This window comes from Pleurodeles waltl, chromosome 3_1, assembly GCF_031143425.1.
Source record: "Pleurodeles waltl isolate 20211129_DDA chromosome 3_1, aPleWal1.hap1.20221129, whole genome shotgun sequence".
NCBI lineage: Eukaryota > Metazoa > Chordata > Amphibia > Caudata > Salamandridae > Pleurodeles > Pleurodeles waltl.
Window position 1 is genome coordinate 1123326271 of NC_090440.1, and position 17300 is coordinate 1123343570.

The 17300-nt window shown below is 43.4% G+C and overlaps 1 protein-coding gene across 1 annotated transcript in view; it reads left to right on the forward strand.

Moving 5' to 3' along the window:
* UBASH3B (ubiquitin associated and SH3 domain containing B) overlaps positions 1-17300 on the forward strand; it is a 574305-nt gene that overhangs the window by 267786 nt on the left and 289219 nt on the right. Inside the window, exon 4 of the mRNA XM_069224422.1 lies at positions 17080-17278. Coding sequence (XP_069080523.1) covers positions 17080-17278 — 199 coding nt within the window. The remainder of the gene's footprint in view (positions 1-17079; positions 17279-17300) is intronic.

Consider the following 17300-nt stretch of genomic DNA (forward strand, 5'->3'; position numbering starts at 1 on the left):
TTAGAATCCTTCTGGACTGAGGACATTCTGCCAGGAAGAAACGCTAGATGCTGTAGGAGGGACTGCCACTCTGCTGGTTGCTTTGCTGTGCTGGCCTGCTGCTTGCTGATTCTGTCCTGGGAGTGCAAGGGCTGGACTTTACATCCTGCTTCCAAAGGTTCTCCCAGGGATTGGACTGAGCTTGCCTCCTGCTGGAAGTCTCAGGGACATCAAAGACTTCATTTTCCAGTACCTGGGCTTTCTTGCTGAGAGTCCTGACTTGCCCAGTGATGCCAAATCCAGTCCCTGGATCCCTGGGAGAGAGTTCTGGTATAACCAAGAAGAATCCAAGTACACTGACTCCAGAGCTACTTCGGAATCTGCACCACTGTCCGACTTCGTGCCGCTGCCTGCACCGGAGCCGTGGTCACCGCTGAGTGCAACAACTGTGACCAAAACGGCAGACCTGACACCACCACAGCTCCTCCAAAGTCCCACCCCAACGTGGGTTCTTAGTGCTGTGTTCCTGATGTCTGGGACACCTGACTTCGACTCTACTGTAGCACCTGTGGCCCCGTGATGTGATCGCGACACCGAAAAGTTGATGCCTCCCATCTTGACCTGCTGGATTCATTACCCGCCAGATCATAAGGAACTAATGCCTCACCACCGTTGTGGCATCACCTCCACTGCATCCGTTAGGAACCCACACCTCACCTCCCTGGAAGCAGTACGGAACTGACGCTGCTCCAACTCCAGCGACTCCTCACCTCCCTGACTCCGTGCAATGTCTTTGTTTCCTCTTTGTTTTCAAAGATACTGTGTCTGGGGTCCGTGCGACTCTATAAGTGGCCTGCACTCATTCGCGAGTGGTGTTGGACTGTTGGGAATGACTTTGTCAAGGCGTCGTGATAGCTCCAGTTGGAGTTATTGTGTTTCTGAGTGCTTTACTGAGATTTAATCTTAAAAAAATTGCATCTTTGCTTGTGTATGTTGGATTGTTGTAATTTTGGTCTTGTTTTACTCAGATACATTTTGGCTATTTTTCTAAACTGGTGTGGAGTCTGGCGTGTTTTCACTGTGTGTGTGTGCGCATGTGTGTGTGTGTGTGTGGTTCCCTTAACCTGAATAGGGTGAGGGTCCCTAGTTGGACAGGATGCAAACCTTTGCCAACCGGAGACCTCATTTCTAACAGTAACAATGTAAGAGCTGCATTATTTTATGCTATTAAACTACAAGACAGGTTACAGATACAGGTGTCTAAATGGGCCTACAAACTCGCCATCCAGGAAGTGAAGAGGGAGTGGGAGACTAGTAAATGGGAGGCTTTGCTAGTTGCATCAAAAGAGGTGACTCGCGATCCATCTGGAATATTGTTACAACAGGAGGTTTGGAGGGTTTCTGCCTGATAAAAAACCATACACAAATGTCAGATTAGGTCACCAACTTTTCCAGTATATATTTTACCTCTGAGTTTACTGAATCCCTGGAACAAGTCTCTAGAGCCTCTGGTTGCAGTGGAGCTCCTGGGCCAATACTAATGGCAGACCCTCAGGTTTTGCATTTGGACCAACATGACTGCCCATGTAATGGCACACAGGACGTTCTTCTAGCAGTAAGTAAGACAATCCTCCAAAAGGCCCCTGGGCTGGACAACATATCCGGTGATCGTTTTTAGGACCAGTCTGAGGTGTGGAGTCTCTACCTTGATCCAATTTTTAGTGCCATAATGAGGGGAGCATCCATACCTCTCTCCTGGGCTGGGGCTGAGATTATTCCTACTTTTAAAAAAGGATCCCTCAACAATCGATCAAACTACAGGCTGATCAGCCGTATAGACAGCTCCTAACAACTCTTTGCGGGGATTATACTGAGCAGACTTCAAGAATGGATGACCGCCACATAGATACTAAGCCCTTTACAAGCACTATTTAGGGACCTAATTAGTACGACATATCAGGTACTTCGGCTCCAGATGTTATACTGGAAGTTTTTTCTCCTAGGGCAGGGGAGTCTGTATATGGTGTTTGTTGATCTTAGGTCAGCATTTAACCTCATATCTCGCCCCAAGCTGTGGAAGGATTGTCTGATATTGGGGTTCTGCACTAGTTGCCAAGCAAATGGTGAGGCTTCACAATAACAATCTTGCCCAAGTTAGATGTGGGCAGATGGGACAAATTATGGACCCATTCCCAGTAAACCGGGCAGTTAGGCAAGGGTGCATCCTCACTCCTACACTTTTCATGCTTTTCATTAATGATATGGTAGCTTAAGTCGGCCATCAAGAGTCAGACCACAGTGACTTGCAGCCATCAGGGTCCCGGCCCTGATGTGTGCGGATGACATGCTGCTTTTATTGAAGTCTCCCATGGCCCTTCAAAAAATCCTTGATAGGTTTGACTTTTTTTGTAATCTCAGGGGTTTGGACATAAATATTGCTGAGACTATATATATCGTTCTCAATCCCTGTAGTTCCACACGCCCAAATCCCATGCTCAGAGGTTCTCCCCTTGAATGTATCCATACATTTGACTACCTAGGGGTAACCACCCCTGAACCTTTGTTTTGGCATATGCATTTGGTAAAGATGCAAAAGGGCTCACATTTTCACCCTATTGCCCCAGCTTTGTAAGTCTACAACTATCAGGCTCTTGGCTCTGTTCTTTATGGCGCAACGCTCTGGGGACATAAAGAATTGACCACCCTCAGCATAGCTGAAATTCGATTTATGCGTCAACTAATGGGTCTAACTTTTAGCACATCATAAAGCCAATATTATATTCTAATTTTGTATTGGAAGAGGGTTTGGGCTGCTCCCGAGCTGTGCTATTATCAGTTAGGTTTTGTCAGAGATTTTACTTCTGGTAGAAGCTTGTGAAGGAAACTCTGATTAATATTGGTCTACCACACCTATTGGATACCCCCAAAGGAGGCCAGTGCGATTACTAGGAAGCTTACTGACAACATAAATTAGGCCTCCTTTATAGTTGTTCTAATCTGGGTTCTTGGACCTTGGCATTCCTGCTGCTGAAGGAAGTGTTTAATCAGGAGCAGATTTTAGACGAGCTTGCCAGGAAGCTTTATCTGCAACTGAGAGATGGGACCCTTCCCCTCACTTGTTTTACTGTTAGCTTGGTGTGCACTCCTTGCCACAGTGCAGCCTTTTTGTACTGCTGTGTAAGAAAGGGAGCATGTGTTATTTTGTTTCCCAGTGTACCGATGTGCCAGGAAAAAATGGACACTACCAGTGTTTCGCACTATTGGGGTCAGGGTGTGTAGAGAAGAATTCGGAATTTTTTTAAAAAATTACATCAGTCAATGGGTGGCCTTTGGGGTTTCACAGTTTCTGCTGGCCATGTGGAGGCTTAGAGAAAAAACACATTGACTCTATCTTTGATGGATTTTAGTTTAATCATGTCACAGCTTCGTTTTCTTAGCATACATTTTATTCTATTTATTTATTCATTAGATTTGCTACATGTACGTCATACAACTTATGTATTTTATCACAGTAGGCATTTTGTAACTCTTGTCTTATTTATTTTTTCATGGAAATTAATTTTAGTGGCACAATTGCAGAAAAGCATTTTGCTTTGCTTACTTGATGTCAGGTGTGCAGTCACCATGAGTGCATGGCAGAGGTGTAATTTATGGTTTGTGTATATCAGGCAAATTTCACTGATTTTTCAGTTTTTATTGTGACTAAACAAAATTTAACTCCCTTTTTATGGGAATTTCTGTCTTTTTTATAAGCATACTTTTATATGTTATGAATAATCGAAATTGTAACTTTTGCAGTAAAATCTCGACTTAATTGATTTTCTGTGCACCCTTGCACCACCTAGTCGTGGGGTTTGAAAGTATTAATTTCTAAAAAAAAAAATCTGTTGGACTTTACCCTAGGTACTCGCAAACATTTTCCCAAGAATCTAAAAATATGGTCTGTTGAGTGAACAAGAGCCACATTAATCCCAGCAGGGTGGGCATCAGGAGGGTGTAAGATGGGTGTAGGGGAAGCAATGCTTGTTCATGGGTTGGACAATGAGTAGTAAAGTTATTTTGAGGGTCAAATCATATCCTTCCTGTGCCTTTGTCCCCTTAATTACCATGAGGTCATAGCTGTAAGCAGGCCACTGGCTACATCCAAGCCCGAGCCAGATACCAGGTTCTGGCTCAGCACAAGGTTCTCTTAGATCCTTGTGCTGATAATAAATCAAGCCTTGATGTGGCCTCAGTCTGCCATTCACATTCTAACCTTATTCACCAACAGTTTAAGACAAAGCCTTACCTTTTGATGTAAAATGTGTGAAGGAAAAATAAACCAATTTAGTGGCTGAATTCGGAAAGTGAACCCAGAAAACCTGGGATCCGGTCATGGCTTCCCCACTTGACTATATTGTGTGATCCTGGGCAATGGTTTTAATTCACTTTGCCTCCTTTATCATCATTATTGCAAATGGGAGCACCTTTAAATACATAAGTTCAGAATGTGCGCTGTAAAAACATTTTCTAGTGTTTCATTTAATAATGATGTACAGTAACAACTTAGGCCACCCAGAAGGTGCACAAGACAACTGCCTTGCTTCTTGGCTTACTAATAGCATTGTTGTCAGGGTGGGCGAAAGCATCATTGTTTCTAAGTTCATGTTTGAAAACTATCACTTTTAATAAATGGCTCACAGTGCAGTGATACATTGTGATGTAATAGAGTGAAACACTTCTGCGTGTTAAAGTAAATACACGTTTTTGAATTTTGAAGAGACTATCAAATTTTTACACATTGGTTGCAAAATATCCTTAACAAAATGGTGTTCCAAAAGATAAGTGCTGCAGGACGCCTCTTTTGCATTTTTCACTTTGTTTTACTTAAGGTGTAAATAAATTCTTCCCATTTTGTATACAATCTTACAGAATGAATGTGACAGTCAAGTAAACTGCATCCCAATGCTTCTGGCCACCAAGGGGGCACATATAAAGCATCCCTGACCTAGGTGGAGTTGTCATGACTTACTAAGACATTGACCGTTAGCCTAAAATGCCCCCTAATGTGACCTCTTTTGTAGATTTTGTTTTCTGCTGATCGATTATGGGGTGCCTCTACAGAGCTTTCTGGATGGACAGTAGAGAGAAAGTTAAGAAAAGACTAACAAAACATCAAGATACTGAGTAAATATCAGAGGAGTACCTGAAATGTATTCTAGATTGAGGATTCAGTTTTTTTTGCAGGGGTTCTTCAATGTAGTTGAAGAATAGGTTATATGATGGAATGGGTGGTGTCCCAGAAACTCATCTAGGCCATTTTGCATTATGAATACACGTTTCAAGTACTGCTGCCAATGAATGCAAAAGTTAATTCTTAACAGCAAACACCTGGTATGCTTGTTATGCCTCCCAAGAGATCATAATGTTGATGACTGTTATGTCAAACACCTTAGTTAAAAAAAGAAAAATCTTGTTGGCACAAAGCAGACTTGTCGGAGCAGACACAGTTGGTTTCCTTCTGTGAAAACAAATTCGGTTTTCAGAGAAGGAAGACATATTTGCCTGAGAAGTGGCACAGAAAGAACATTAATCAAAGTTGGATATCAAATCAGTTCTCCCTTATAATATTGAGGCTCGTGGATAAACCCACAAATATAGGTTTGACCTAAGGTTTACAGTGCCTTTCTACAAAATGCTTTCAGAGCCATCTAAATAAAACCTATAAAAGTATATATTCAAAATGCAGATGTTGAGATCTTTGAGCAAACCCATAGGCTTGCATAAGGACAAATACTCAATACCGAAAACACAGTCAGTCGAGAAAGTTGTCAGTACATCCCATCCTACCTGGCCAAAGTGAAGCCCATTGGTACGGATTTAACTAAAGATATTGTCTCAACTTCAGAAGACAGCTGAGCTTAAAAAGGTAAAAGTGAGGACTTTTACCTCAAAAGAAGAATGGGGAGTTTAGAAAAGATCTTTTGACATTGCCAACGTGGAGGAGAGAAAGAGGACACTTGATGTTGAAATTCCAAGCCGCATTAACGAAATATTCTTTAAAGATGTCATTACTGCACCCAAGAAAACCAAAGGTTTAGGAACAAAAAAGCCAAGGAAAGAGATGAGACAGAGTAAGCAAAACAATCAGAAATAGTAGACTCGGCAACACCAGGGAACCGGTACGTGAGTCAGGAGATACTGAAATGGAGGAAACTGCTTTAGTACAACCAGATATCGAGTCTGTGTATGATTTATAGGGAAAGGAGGAAGGAGTATGGCAAGATGATAACATCATCTGCCCACAAGAAGATGTAGATATGTTTCCCACCAGAGCATCCTCGCTGGATAATATTTTATTGTATAATGAAATAGCAAAATGAGCAGCAGTTCTACTTGATCTAGAAATGGAGGCTAATCAAAAGGAATCAGGTTTTTTACTCAAAACAAACTAAGGGCCTGATTTAGAGTTTGGTGGAGGGGGTTACTCCTTCATAAACGTAACGGATATCCCTTCTTCCGTATTACAATCCCATAATACCTCAAAAGTGGGCACTGTATAGAAAATAAATAAAGGCATCCACAGAGAATCCACAGGATATTAAATGTCATGAACAGTCTGGTTCGCTTATAATTCCTACAGCAAGAAAGAGGACACAACACAATCCTCAGCATCACCACCACCAACGTTTATAAGAAACTGGAGGCTATAGTGAGATAAATGGAAAGAGAAGCTGCTTCTCAGAGGCGTACAACGAGCTCAAATGTCTTACTTAACAGAGGCACACCTACAGTGAGGTGATATGGAGGAGTTAGTTCAGCATCTGTCTGAAGAGTTTCAAAATAGAGTAAGATCCATTGTAAAAGAGAGTAGGATTATTTCAAGTTCATATCTAAACTCTGCATTACTCAACGAAATTCCAAAGGTGATTGTCAGGAAGGACTTTTAGTCTGCCATCACATTTACAGCAACCATATCAAACTAAGATCAATTTTCATCAGAGGTCAGGTCTCTAGAGAGTCTGCTTCTGCCACAGAATGATTCCATATATCATCCACCTGAAAATCTGACACCAGTGGGTGGCATAATTATGGACTACCTTGATACCTTCGAGTCCATAATGACAGGCATGAGTGTTACGCTTGATCAAACATGGCTATTGCATTGAGTTTCTAAAAAATCTTCAACAGTGAAGTCAAATACACTAATCTACATGAAAGATATACACATGTTCCATCAAGAGGTTCAAGACCTGTTACAAAATAGTGCAATTGAAAAAGGTCCTCTAATGGAAGTTTCCACTGGAGTATATTTTATATTCCTCATAATAAGACACCATGATCTAACTTTTCTAGAGTTTCTGAACAAATTCTTCAAAACTCAAAGGTTCCACATGAGAACCCCTCCAATGTTGGAAGAACATGACTACTTGGCAGTCATCTATTAGGGGTGGCACTGTTCATATCCCCATGCATCCAGCACATCAAACATATCTCCTGTAATAATGATGTTTAGGTACCTTATCAGTTGAAATTTTTGCCGTTCAGCATAAATTCTGACCTAAGGTTGATTCTAAACAATGACTATTGTAGCTTCTTATGCAACAGCAAAACATTCACCTGGACCCTTACCTGAATAATAGGTAACTTATTGCCACAGTGCCAACCCTATATATAATGCTGTGGTGATTCTGCTATGTTAGGTGGAATTCACAGTCAGTTGAAAGAAATCCTTTCCCTATCAGAAATGAAAACATACCTTTTTGGAGGCAGAATTATATGCAAAGGAGGTGAATGCCTACCTGATAAGAAGGAGGTTCCAGGCCTTCCAGAAACCAAATCTCCTTTAATGAATGTCCCAGGCTCTGACAGTGAGGACAGTAATGGCGTTTTTGGACTGGATGGCTTCATGTATTCATTAGATCTCAAATGCAAGGCTACACTTGAGAGCAGTATGGGGATGGTTGAACAACTGGTTGTCTCAGATGCAAAGGTACTGGGAAGAAAAAGTGTTTGGGTGTCGCCAGCAAAGTCATCATGGAACTACAATGGTAGAATGTAAAATTTCACAGGGCATCAGAGCGGCCCTCCTTGTAGCTGGGCAGCAGAGCAGCTGGACAGGCCTTCTTGCAGCAGAGCAGCACGGCAGCAAAGTAGTCCTTAATATTCCACAGGTCCAGAAGTGATCTGAAAAATGGGTCTGAGGGTCCATTATTCATACCTGATGCCCACTTTGAAGTAGGAGAAACTTCTCCAGTTTCCCCCTACAGAGGTGTCTGTTATTTCCTGCCTCCCTCCCATGGTCTCAGTCTGTCTGAGGGCACAATAGGATAGTGTAAAGTCCTATGTGTGTGAGCTAAGCCAGTGCCTTGGAAGCGCAAGTGTGGAAGGTTATAACTCTGCCCCCTATCAAGTCAGAGATGGCCCATTGTGCCACCACCCAGACCATTTTGATGCTGTCTGAGAGGAATACACAAAGGCCAACAGCCAGCTACTCTTAGTCATGCGACTCAGAAACAGGCTGTAGGTACCAAATGGTTAGGGCAAGAAAATGTAAACTTTCTAAAAGTGGCATTTTCAGAATTGAGTTAAAATCTGACTTTACCATTAAAAAGGATGTTAAATTACAATTCTCCAGACACTGTATTTGACTTTCCTACCTCCTTCCAATCAAATGTTATTTGCATTCTGCAGCACACATAGAAAGAGAAAAATGCCAGAAATTATTTTTTATGTGCGGGAAGGTGTCCCTTACTGCACATAAACAATCATTTAAAAATTACGCTTTGGCACTTCTGTGTGTGCTGCATTGTGCAGCACACACAGAAGTGACAAATAACCATCAAAGATTGTGTATGTGCAGGAAGGGACACCTTCCCACACATAAACAATCAAACCCTTCAACACAGACATTCTTTCACAATGGTGCAAGGATGCCTGCGTTGGCTCTAGGCAGCTCAATTTAGCACAGCACAAGGGACAACACAGGGGTGTGCCATCTTCAATTAAATACGATGCATCATTGTGTTGTGAAAATGATACAGTGCAGTGCTGCCAATTTCGGCGCAGAATTGCGCTCCATCATTTTCTGTTAAATATGGGCCTAAACTTTTAATGTTACTACAGCCTTATGTGTCACAAAACAGTTGTAAATGTACTCCATCCTAGCCACAGAATGAGTGTACACCACACACGGCTATTCACATGTACTGCAACACCCCCACAGGGCAGAGGAAAAAGGCAGAGTGGATCGGAAGAGGATGAGGTCAGGTAAGTGGGGTTGGGGCAAAGTTGGGGGTAGTTTTTAGGGGTGGGGTAGATAACGTGTTTGGGGTTTGGGGGTTAGGCTATTTTTTTTCTTAGGGGTGGGGGTGTTTGGGATAATTTTTAAGGGTAGGGCTCAGGGTGGGGGGTCACGCAGGGTTGGGGGGTAGTTTTTAAGGGTGGATAAAGGCCTTGGGGTGGGGGTTGGGCTATTTTTTTTAGGGGTGGGGTGGGGTGTTTTTTTTTTTTAAGGTGGATCAGGAGAGGGCGTGGTCAGGTAATTGGGGCTAGGACAGGGTTGGGTTTCTTTTTAGGGGTGGGGTGGATTAAGGGCTTGGGCTATTTCTTTTTTTTAGGGGTGGGTGGGGGGACAGGATAATTTTGTATTTAGGGTGGGTGGGGGTCAGGGTAGTTTTGGTTTTAGGGACAGGGGTGGGGGGGGGTCCGGTACTTTTGTTTTAGGGTGGGCGGTGGGGTCGGTTGTTTTTAGTGTGGCTAGGTTTTAGGGCTCAGGGTGGGTGTCTGGGTAGTTCAGTTTTTAGGGGTCGGGTGGGGGATCAGGGTAGTTTTGTTTTTAGGGGCAGGGTGGGGGGCCGGGGTACTTGTTTAGGGCTGGTGGGAGGGGCGGTGAAGTTTTTAGGGCTCAGGGTGGGTGGGGGGTATCGGGGCAATTCAGTTTTTAGGGGCAGGGGTGGGGGTCAGGGTAGTTTTGTTTTTAGGGGCAAGGGTGGGTCATTGGGGTAGTTTTGTTTTTATGGTGGGTAGGGGGTCAGGCTAGTTTTGTTTTTAGGGCAGGTGGGGGGTCAGGATAGTTTTGTTTTTAGGGCAGGTGGGAGGTCAGGATAGTTTTGTTTTTAGGGCAGGTAGGTAGTCGGGGTAGTTTAAGTATTAGGGGTGGGGTACTTTTAGGCCTCAGGGCGGGTGGTTTGTTGGCATAATAGTACCACACATACTTTTCCTGCACATGCCTTTACTAGGCATGCATTTACAATGAAAAATCGATGTAAAGGCATGCCTGGAAACAACACGTTTGTTATTCCGACCGCGTTGTTAAGGCATGCATGGTGCCCACATGCGTTGTTCCATCATACATTCCCCCACAGAAATTAGTTAAGGTAGAGACTTAGAATAACACCTTGTAAAACAATGTTGAAACAATGACATTATTCTGACTTTTAAATAATGTGTATCTAGAATTTGTCTAGTATTTTTAAAAAAATAGAAAAGGAAAAATTAGCTCATTAAAACTTTCAATTACATTTTTAAACTTTTATTAAACATTTTAAATATATATTTAACACACATCTTTTCATTAGGTGTTCTAAGTGATAGATATATTCTGCATAGTTGCATTTTGTTAAAAAAATATATATATTTAAAATACTTTTTTTTTAATATACATTTATTTTGATGAGTTAATGTGCTGCAACAGTTTTTTTATTAGTACTAGATTAAAGCTAATTGTTTTACATTATCTTACAATTATGTTTTATATTGAAATATTTTAATATTTTGTTAACTTCATGAATGTAATCAATTTTCCCTATACTTTCCTAAAGAGAGGTGTCCATAATGGTGGTAGATACCGCATGTGAAAGGTTACTACGAGTAACTTAACATTTGTAAGTTCATTGTTAAATGTATTCAGTCAGTCATGTCAGGGCTAGGTGTAATATTACACTCGGAAATTTTGAATGGCCCAAAGTGTAGATTTACAACTCAATACTGAAGTAGATTTAAACATGTTTACCTTTCTGAATGGCCTCTGGAGGTCATTGCAAAAAACACCTCTGTTATCATAAATCATGTACCAGGAATAGATGACATGATGTAGATGCGATCCACTGAAGCAGGGAAACATGCACCTTTCATAAGAATAATTTAAAGCAAGCAATCAGTAGTGGAGGTTTGTTTCCTAAAGTAGATAACATCGCACTTAGGACTGTGCCACAAAAGTCACAATTATTTTATTATTGTGTACATTTCAGTTATTGACAAAGTACAATGTTTCATAATGGTGTTTATTATAAAAAATGTTTAATAAACATAATAAAAAAACATGTATGTGAGTCTTTCTTTTAACATAGTTTTTATGATTGCAATTTGTGGACTAAAAATATGTAAAAACTCTATTTTTTAGTAAAAGCAACATGTCCCTGAGTCTTTCTTTTAACAGTTTTCAGCCCAGAAAAATGCAGTAAAAAAAACAACCAAAAGTGGACCTTACACTCCAGTAGAACAGCATAGAGTTCTAGCTAGGAATTGTTTAGAAAATATGGTAAGCTCTTTGGAGGTCATGGATTCAGTGAACCAGGAGAGTTACTGTTTTCTTTTAATGTTGCAGGGTGGGGGGGCTGCCACACTTCCTGCATCCCACAGATGACATTAAAAAATTCTTGGTGATGCTCCTCACTATTCTAGGGGTACCACGAAGCTTGAAAAATTTAACAAAACAGCCCTTGCAAGGCATTATGGGTCACTCCATGCTGAAGCACTGAATAATAAATGAGTGACTCCGGATGCTTGTGAGAGATTGAGTTGTTAGTTAACTGGGCCACGGAGTCACCAAATTAACTTGTGTTTAACACTGGGTAGCTTGGCACAAAAACCAGTCCAGCTTTACTTACAGGCAATGTGTAAAGTATTCATGCAGCACACAAACAGTAAAAAAGTGAAAGCACAACACGACCCCACACCAATTTAGAAAAATAGAGCAACGTATTGTCAATTTGACACCAAAACAACAAAAAAACAATCAGGAGGACCAGAGGTATGAATTTTAAAAATTTTCAGTAAAAACTAGCACTGAAAAGTTCAAAGCACCAACCGCAGAAATGTAGTGGCATGAGACAGGGTCAAAGTTGAAAAATATGGCTTACCGCTATCGAGCTCAGGTCTGATACAAGAAGTGGATTGAGCCCGGTCACCATTTATCTTCGAACTTAGAAGAATGTTCAAGAAAACTGTTCTGAGAAGATAAAGTTCAGCTGGACAAGCCTTCAGGAAGTGTCCAAGGCGGAATGTTGTCACTATTGAGCCTCTGGCCTAAGTAGCAGTGAAGATTTCTACATTTGGATTTAGTCACTTTTTTGGAAGTCAAAAATCTCCAGTGGAATGAGGCAGGAGGCTCTAGCCAAAGACAGTTCCAGGAGGTTGGATACCCCTTTAGTGAAGAGCCGCTGAACAGATTTGTTACTGCAGAGAAGAACGTAGTGGGAGCAGCCACAAAGTCAGGCCCACTGGTGATGCTCCTTGGACAGATTGACGAGTAAGTCAGTCCCTGTCTTCCCTCAGTTCTCAGAGCAGTTTTTAGCCACAATTTCTCACGTTTTGGATTTTGGCTAACTGGTCACCATCAGCATGATGACCAAGGGTCCAGGACAGGTGGAACACCACTTGAGGGTTCAGGGCTCACTCAGGCTGGGTCCAGGTGCAGGTTCAAGGGGGCGGGAGCCTTTTATGTCTCTGTAGCTCTAAACAGGAGGCCATCAAACTAGCCTTTGGAGTCAGTCTGGTAATCCAGGGTTCAGGTGAAGATGCACAGCTTCGGGTTCAAGGCTGGCTTCTGTGATTTCAAGGCAGACTCTAGGAGGCAAAGCAGTCCTCCCAGGTGCAGCAAAGAGTCTTCTGCAGATCCAGAAAGTGAACTGAACAGTGGGTCTGAGAGCCCTACTTTTATATCAGGTGCCTCCTTTGAAGTTGGAAGAAGTTTCTAGAGGTTTCTCTTTGAAGTGTTTGGAATGTTTTTGACTCCCCTGCACTGGAGGTGGCAAGACCTTTGTGTGTAGGCAGAGCAGAGCCTATTCAATGGGAAATGGGGCTGTGTCCAAATCCATCCCCCGTCCTGCCAGCATCCCTCAATTGTGTAATTGTCTGGGATGAATTCACAAAGTCTGACAGTAACACCCAGTCATGTGACCCAGGGGAGGCTTTAGGCGCCAAATGGCTAAGGGGGGGAAAATGGCAACTTCCATAAGTGCCATTTTCTAAATGGTATTTTAAAATCAAACTTTATCATTAAGGAGGATTTTACATTTCAATTTAATAGATTCCCAACATGAACTGCCTCCCGGGTCCCAATCAAAAGTTAGCACGTATTAAATGTAATAATGTAACCCAGTGTTATTCTATGGGACAGGTAAGTCTCACAGTAGTGAAAAATAAATTTAGGAGTTGTTCATTATCAGAATATGTAAAACTTAAAAGTGCAATATCACACCATTAATACCCAGTCAAGCTATGGGTTGTTGGCATAGGAGGCCCATTAAATGGAGGAACTTAGGCCCATATTTATACTTTTTTAGCACCGCATTTGCATCATTTTCTGACGCAAAAGCAGCGCAACCTTACAAAATACCGTTATATTTTGTACGTTTGCCTTACAAAAATACAGTTACATTTTGTAAGTTTGCGCTGTCATCTTAGAGATGCCCCCTGTATTTTACCCAATCCTTCAGTGCAGAACTGACTGGTCTGTGCCAGCCTGCCACTGATAGACGAGTTTCTGACCCCCCTGGGGTGAGAGCCTTTGTGCTTTCTGAGGCCAGAAACAAAGCCTGCACTGGGTGGAGGTACTTCACACCTCCCTCTGCAGGCTCAGGCTTCTTGTTACAATGCCCCAGGGCACTCCAGCTAGTGGAGATGCCCACCCCCCTGGACACAGCCCCCACTTTTGGCGGCAAGTCCGGGGAGATAATGAGAAAAACAAGCAGGAGTCACTCCCTCAACCAGGTCCACCCCTAAGGTGACCAAAGCTGAAGTGACCCCCTCCTTGGAAAATTCTCCATCTTGTTTTGGAGGATTTAGCCCAGTAGGATTAGGGATGTGCCCCTCTCCCCAAAGGGAGGAGGCACAAGGAAGGTGTAGCCTCTGGGAGAGTAGCCACTGGCTACTGCCCTCCAGCCCTAAACACACCCCTAAATCTAGTATTTAGGGGCAACCCTGAACCCAGGAAATAAGATTTCCTGAGGACCTAAACAAGATGAAGGTCTGCTGAGCTGAAAGCCCCGCAGAGAAGACAGGAACGACAACTGACTTGGCCCCAGCCCTACCGGCCAGTCTCCACACTCAAAGAACCTGCAACAGCGACACATCCAGCGGGACCAGTGACCTCTGCCGACTCAGAGAACTGCCCTGCAACTCAAAGGACCAAGAAACTCCCGTGGACAGCGGCTCTGTCCAAACAACAAAGAAGAACCCATCTTTAAAGGGATTCCAGCCTTACTCCTGAAGCGTGAGTCCACAACACTCTACACCCGACCCCCTTGGCTCGTGTCCAGAGAAACCAACACTGCAGCGAGGACCCCCAGGGGACTCCAACGACGTGGACACCCTGAGATTACCTCCCTGCACCCCCACGGCGACGCCTGCAGAGAGAATCCAGAGGATCCCCCTGACGGCGACTGCCCGGTAACAAAGAACCCGAAACCTGGAAGAAGCACTGCACCCGCAGCACCCAGGCCAGAGAGGAACCAACTACCAGTGCAGGAGTGACCAGCAGGCGGCCCTCATCTTTGCTCAGTCCATGGCTGGCCCGAGAAGTCCCCTGTGCCTCGCCTGCATCGCCAGAGTGACCCCCGGGTCCCTCCATTGAAACCAATACAAAACCTGACACCTACTTTGCACTCTGCACCCAGCTGCCCCTGTGCCGCTGAGGGTGTATTTTGTGTGCCTGTTTGTGACCCCCCCCTAGTGCTCTACAAAAACCCCGTGGTCTGCTCCCCGAGGACGCAGGTTCTTACCTGCTAGCAGACTAGACCCAGAGCACTCCTAGTCTCCACAGGCGCATATGTTATTTGGGCCTCTGTTTGACCTCTGCACCTGACCGGCCCTGTGTTGCTGGTGCTGGGTGTTTGGGGTTGACTTGAACCCCCAATGGTGGGCTGCCTATGCCCCAGGTACTGAACTTGTAAGTGCTTTACTTACCTGCTAAACTAACTTGTACTTACCTCCCCAGGAACTGTTGAATTTTGCAGTGTCCACTTTTATACTAGCTTATTGCCATTTTTTACAAAACTGTGTACATTACAGTTTACTTTAAAGTTATACATTTACCTATGCCAAATACCTTACAATGTATGTACTTACCTGAATTCTGAATCTTGTGGTTCTAAAATAAATTAAGAAAAGAATATTTTTCTATACAACAACCTATTGGCCTGGAGTTAAGTATTTGAGTGTGTATGTACAACAAATGCTTAACACTACCCTAAGCCTAACTGCTCGACCACACTACCACAAATAGAGAATTAGTATTATATATTATTGCCACTATCAACCTCTCAGGGGAACCCTTGGACTCCGTGCACACTATCTCTCACTTTGACATAGTATATACAGAGCCAACTTCCTACAATACCCTGCTAATAGCTGATCTAAACACTTCTCAAAGGGTAGAAGGGAATTGTACTGAAGTTGTATTGCTGTAGAAATAATCAGCTATTGCCTTCCTTACCTCTTCTCGAAAAACGTTGTCTCTGAGGGCGCCACTCAGAAACCTCCCAGTGAATGTCCTCTATGCAGATGCAGGGACACGTAATTGCAGCAGAACCGGGGCATGATCAGAAAGTGTGCATGGTGAATGGTTGACTCTGGATGTCCACATCTTGACATCTTGAGTAGCGAGCCTGAAGTCTATGCAAGACCCGTATTGTGTGTAGTCGTAATACAGGTGCCCTTCCTGTCAGAGCTGTGCGAGGCTCACCAGAGATCTATTAGACAGTTTTCAGCCAGGGGCAATCGCAACAGTGAAGAGGCACCCAGGTGTGGTGCCCTAGTGGCACTGTGATGGTCAGCTATCTGGTCTAGCACCACGTTAAAATTCCCACCCCATAGTAGTGTGCCGGCCAGCTGCCAGACCTCTGCAAAAAGATCAGATCAAAGTTGGGACCATAGATAAATAGAAGACGGACAATCCCACAGTGTACCAGCTAAGAGTACACAATGTCGCTGAGGGTCGTTCGGCACTTGGGTATGCCAGGGTATCCCTTTACTGATAAGTATTGCAACTCAATGCGCAAAATTGGAGTACAGCACCGTGTGGCATTCACCAATCCACCCAGTGCACAGGTGCTTCTGTGTGGCGTTAGTAAGATCTAACTCCTGAACCATACGAATATCTATGTTATGACTCTGTTGATACATGAAATCATGTCTGGCTTTACATGCATTGTTCAATCCTCTAACATTCCAAGTCAAGCAGTTGATTGTTGGTATTTACATACACATCTAGACAGTGGCAGCTCTGGCCACGTCTGTCGAAGCAGATATCCGATGATCGCAGTGTGATAATGAGTGCCAATAAGGAGGGGAGACAACAATAGAACAAACCGTGCAACGAACACCACGGTCACCGAACCACCCTGCACACCATTCCGACCCCCATTCGGGCCAAACTGAATGAACCCATGCCATAAACACCCAAGAACTGAATAGTGTAAGACTGATTTTGGGAGCCATCCCTTAGGGACGAACTTGAGTCCCTACAGTGCCTGACCAAGGGTGGTAAGTCGGGTGGCCGAAGTGGAGTCTGAATGTGAAAGCACACCTAACCAGAGAGCCCTCCATGGTGGAGGCGGGCACCACCAGGGACACACCTAGGTCCGAACCTTTTGCAGCAACCAGATGTCACTAGTTGTTGTCGCTAAGGTGGCCATTTGGTGCATTTCGATTGAACTTCCTGGCAACTAACAATATCCTTACAATGTTTGGGATGATACATGTATTATTCTGTTATCATCATTGTTATTATGGTAATTAAAAATGTATAAGGTGCATTATTTTCTGAGCTAAAGATGCATGATGTAAGTATACATAGGGAGCACACTCTTGGTTAACAGTGTTTTGCTTTCTTGGCAGTGTGAGGACAGTAAAGTTGATGCCCTTTGTGAAGCTTTGCAAACAACGGTCAGCCAGTGGAAATCCAAATTCCCATTGCCCCTGCCTTTGGAACTATACATATCCTCGAATTTCATTGGACTTTTCGTAAATGAAGAATGTGCTGATGTTTTAAAGAAATTTGCTGCTGATTTTGCTGCTCTGGCTGCTTCTAAAACTGGTAAGTAGGACATTTTCAGGAA